Raw genomic sequence first — 3,118 nt, forward strand, 5'->3', positions numbered from 1 at the left:
AAGATTAATTGCCCAAAAACTTTTTAGATTTGAGATCCATTATAAGATGATTTCATTGATGTTCAATTTCTTCTATGTCCTCCAATTATCCGACGGAGAACTTTTAGGATTGCTTTTAGTTTGAAGCATTGCTTTTTAGTGTTTCTAGAATTTAAAGCGAACAAAATTGAAAGTGGTAAAATGTTACTCCCTCTGTTTCAAAATATAGGATGTTTTAGTGGAAACACGCATATTAAGAAATAGTTACGTTTAAAATGTTTAACCAATCATAACCAAGTCTGCATAATATAAAATTTAAATTTAATCTAAAAGTTGCATAAAAAGTTGGAAACATCCTATATTATGAAACAAAATTTATTTTCTAAAAGTATGTGATAGAGTGAAAAGGGAAAGCCACATTGCGAGATAAGTCCCGCTTTCCTAGGGACTTCTGTCACCACCGACACATTTTAGACCATTTTAAAGTATATACTTCCAATCTAATGTAAACAGTTTGACTACGTAAAAAAACAAAAATTGCCATAAACCTCACATATGAAAGTAGAGATACTAGTAAAAACAACCAAATCCTTTTTTCTAATAAAATAAAGCCGAGATTTGAAGATTTAGGTTCATAATCGGTTAATAGAAGTTAACCGATTCACAACTTTGTGAAATATGCCTGATTATAGGTTCGGTTCATGGAAACATCCTATTAACCGTTTTTTCTAAACCAATACACCTAAGTCTACAAATTAAACCAAAATTTCTTTTAAATCGTTGTCTTAATCGAATCAAACTCTCCGAACCATTCAGTCCAGAATAGCAAGCCTAGTAAGTATGATCAGAACTTTCTTCAAAAAAGTGAAAAAAGATTTCAAGATAACATTTAATGGGTAATTAATTGTGGGAAGTAATTTTTTTAAAAAGTTATAGATTCAGGCATATACAGGTCCAGGCATAAAAAAGGTCCAAAATTAATTACTACACTCGAAATGGTCTTCTCCAAAATTTAATACGAAGTAAAGTTTCGTCACAAGTTTGTGATGTATTTCATCAGTAGAGTGACATTTGTGCTTTTTGTTTTTGGAATTTTGGTTACATCTTAGTTTTCAACTGTAACCGTTCTGCGAATTTCAAAAAAACAAATGAAAAGACTAAACAAAACCAAAAATAAAATAAAAGACATCAAAAGCTAAATTTAATTACAAAAGAGCCACCAAAAGTAAAAAAAAAAAACCAAACCCACCACTTTCACTCATCATCAACACCAACCTCATCGCCACCACTCACCGCCGTAAAAGTCTCCGACAATTTCGTCGAGTTCCGACAAAACCCATTACCAAAACCCGCCCTTTCCTCCTCCTCCGCCGCCACAACAAAATGTCCTAAATCTCCGACGACTTCACTCAGATTCTCTTCACATAGAAACTCCTCACTGTAAACTCTCTCAATATTTCTCCCAAATTCATGCACAAACACATCAGTCTTCTTCGTCTTCTTCTTCTTCTCCTTCCCAAAATCTTTACTTTTGGCTAAAACCGCCGAAGTAAAGATCGGAGCCATCCTTCCCGGAGAATCAGACGCATACCCACGAGGCCCATCAATCAAAATCACATCCCAATCAATCTCATAAACAAAATTAGGTAAATCATTAATACCCAATTTACAATCTGAGAACAAAAGATTCTGAACCGGTCTACACTCGGGTCGGGTTCTATAATAACCAAGAAGCTTCGAAGCTTGAGAGACTTTAGTTGAGTAAACAACATCGTAAGCTTCAACTCCAGGGTTACTCTGTTCGAACTTAGAAACAGAGTAAGGACTCTCATCAACGAAGACAGTACGGCCTTGGAAATTTATAGATCTCCAGAGAAGAGACTCGTGGGTTAGACCGAAGACTAAGAGGTTACAAGAAGGGCCATGAGAGTGAATGATGTTGGAGATGGTGGAGAGTTCAAGGAAAGACATTGATGTGTTTGGTGGTGATGAGGAAGTGTAGTGGAGGAGCGCGGCGGTTACTGGTGGTGGGAGTGAGGAAAAGGGAGATGAGGAGAGAGAGTGAGAGGTTGTGGTGGAGTGGATTGAGGAGGAAAAGAGAGAGAAAGAGAAGAGGAGAGTGAAGAAAGAGAGGAAGAAGATGAATAAGAGACGGTGGTGATTCGCGGCGGCGACGGCGGAGGCTGACTTTGAAGTTAGTGGAGAGTGGTGGTGGAAGAGAATTAGATTAGTGTTTGTGTTGTTGCTCTTCATTTTTTTTTTTCGATAAAACAAAAAATAGAAATAATGAAAGTCGAAACGTGTGTTTTGTCTCTTTAAGTAGGCTTGTATATAAACCGTGACAGTTTTAGAGATGGAGATGTGTTGTTTTTGTTTTTCTTGGGTTTATTCCGGTTATGGATCAAGAACAAGGTGGGTTTGAAAACTTTGAAACGCATGTTGTTGTCAGCTTACATAGTAATTGCAAAAGGTTCCACTTCATTCTTTTGGTTTATTTATATCAAATCTTCAAATTTAATTACAAAACTAAATTTGAATTGGGTTGTTGTATTTATTTTTTGTCAGATTATAAAACTTTCCATTCGTTCATAACTAAAATTAAAGATTTGAACTCCATTAGAAGAGAAAACAACAAGTGAAAGTGACGATAAAGCATTGTTAGCTAAATATATTAGTCTTTGTTAAAAAAAAAAAAAGAAGCTAATACATTCGTCATAGGAAGGAAAAAGCTACCAGTTCCGAAATTAGAGATCAGATATCATGGAGCAAACCAATTCGTTTGTTAATCTTCTTTTTAAGTATAGGAGGTTAATGAGAATTTTAGAATCCGATTTAATGTGAGCTGATGAGTAGCCTCTAGACATGGGTCACATGGCTTACTTGATGTCTGTCTAGGATGGCTAGCGCTTCTTTTTAGATTACACAGGCTAGGTCAGGTATATGGCGATTGCAGATGGTGCACCATTTTCGTATGCATATGCCTTGGTTGGTAAGTTGATGAGATCGACACATTATTATGTGATCTACGTTCATATGTTCTACCTTGAAGCTCTTCTCCTAACCAAAATCAGCCAGGGGTGCCATCAGAACATTCGGTGGCTGCTTAGTCTTATTAGAAAGTCTAATCTCTGTGTAATGT

The 3,118-nt window shown here is 36.0% G+C and overlaps 1 protein-coding gene across 1 annotated transcript; it reads right to left on the minus strand.

Moving 5' to 3' along the window:
- On the minus strand, positions 1,027-2,406 carry LOC104747370 (protein IRX15-LIKE-like). The gene has a single exon (XM_010468998.2). The coding sequence runs from the start codon at positions 2,230-2,232 to the stop codon at positions 1,234-1,236; it is 999 nt and encodes a 332-aa protein (XP_010467300.1). The 5' UTR covers positions 2,233-2,406; the 3' UTR covers positions 1,027-1,233.

This window comes from Camelina sativa, chromosome 15 (genome assembly GCF_000633955.1).
Source record: "Camelina sativa cultivar DH55 chromosome 15, Cs, whole genome shotgun sequence".
Taxonomy (NCBI): domain Eukaryota; kingdom Viridiplantae; phylum Streptophyta; class Magnoliopsida; order Brassicales; family Brassicaceae; genus Camelina; species Camelina sativa.

Excerpts from the sequence above, each read along its gene's own strand:
- LOC104747370 (XM_010468998.2), bottom strand. The coding sequence starts at position 2,232 with ATGAAGAGCAACAACACAAACACTAATCTAATTCTCTTCCACCACCAC.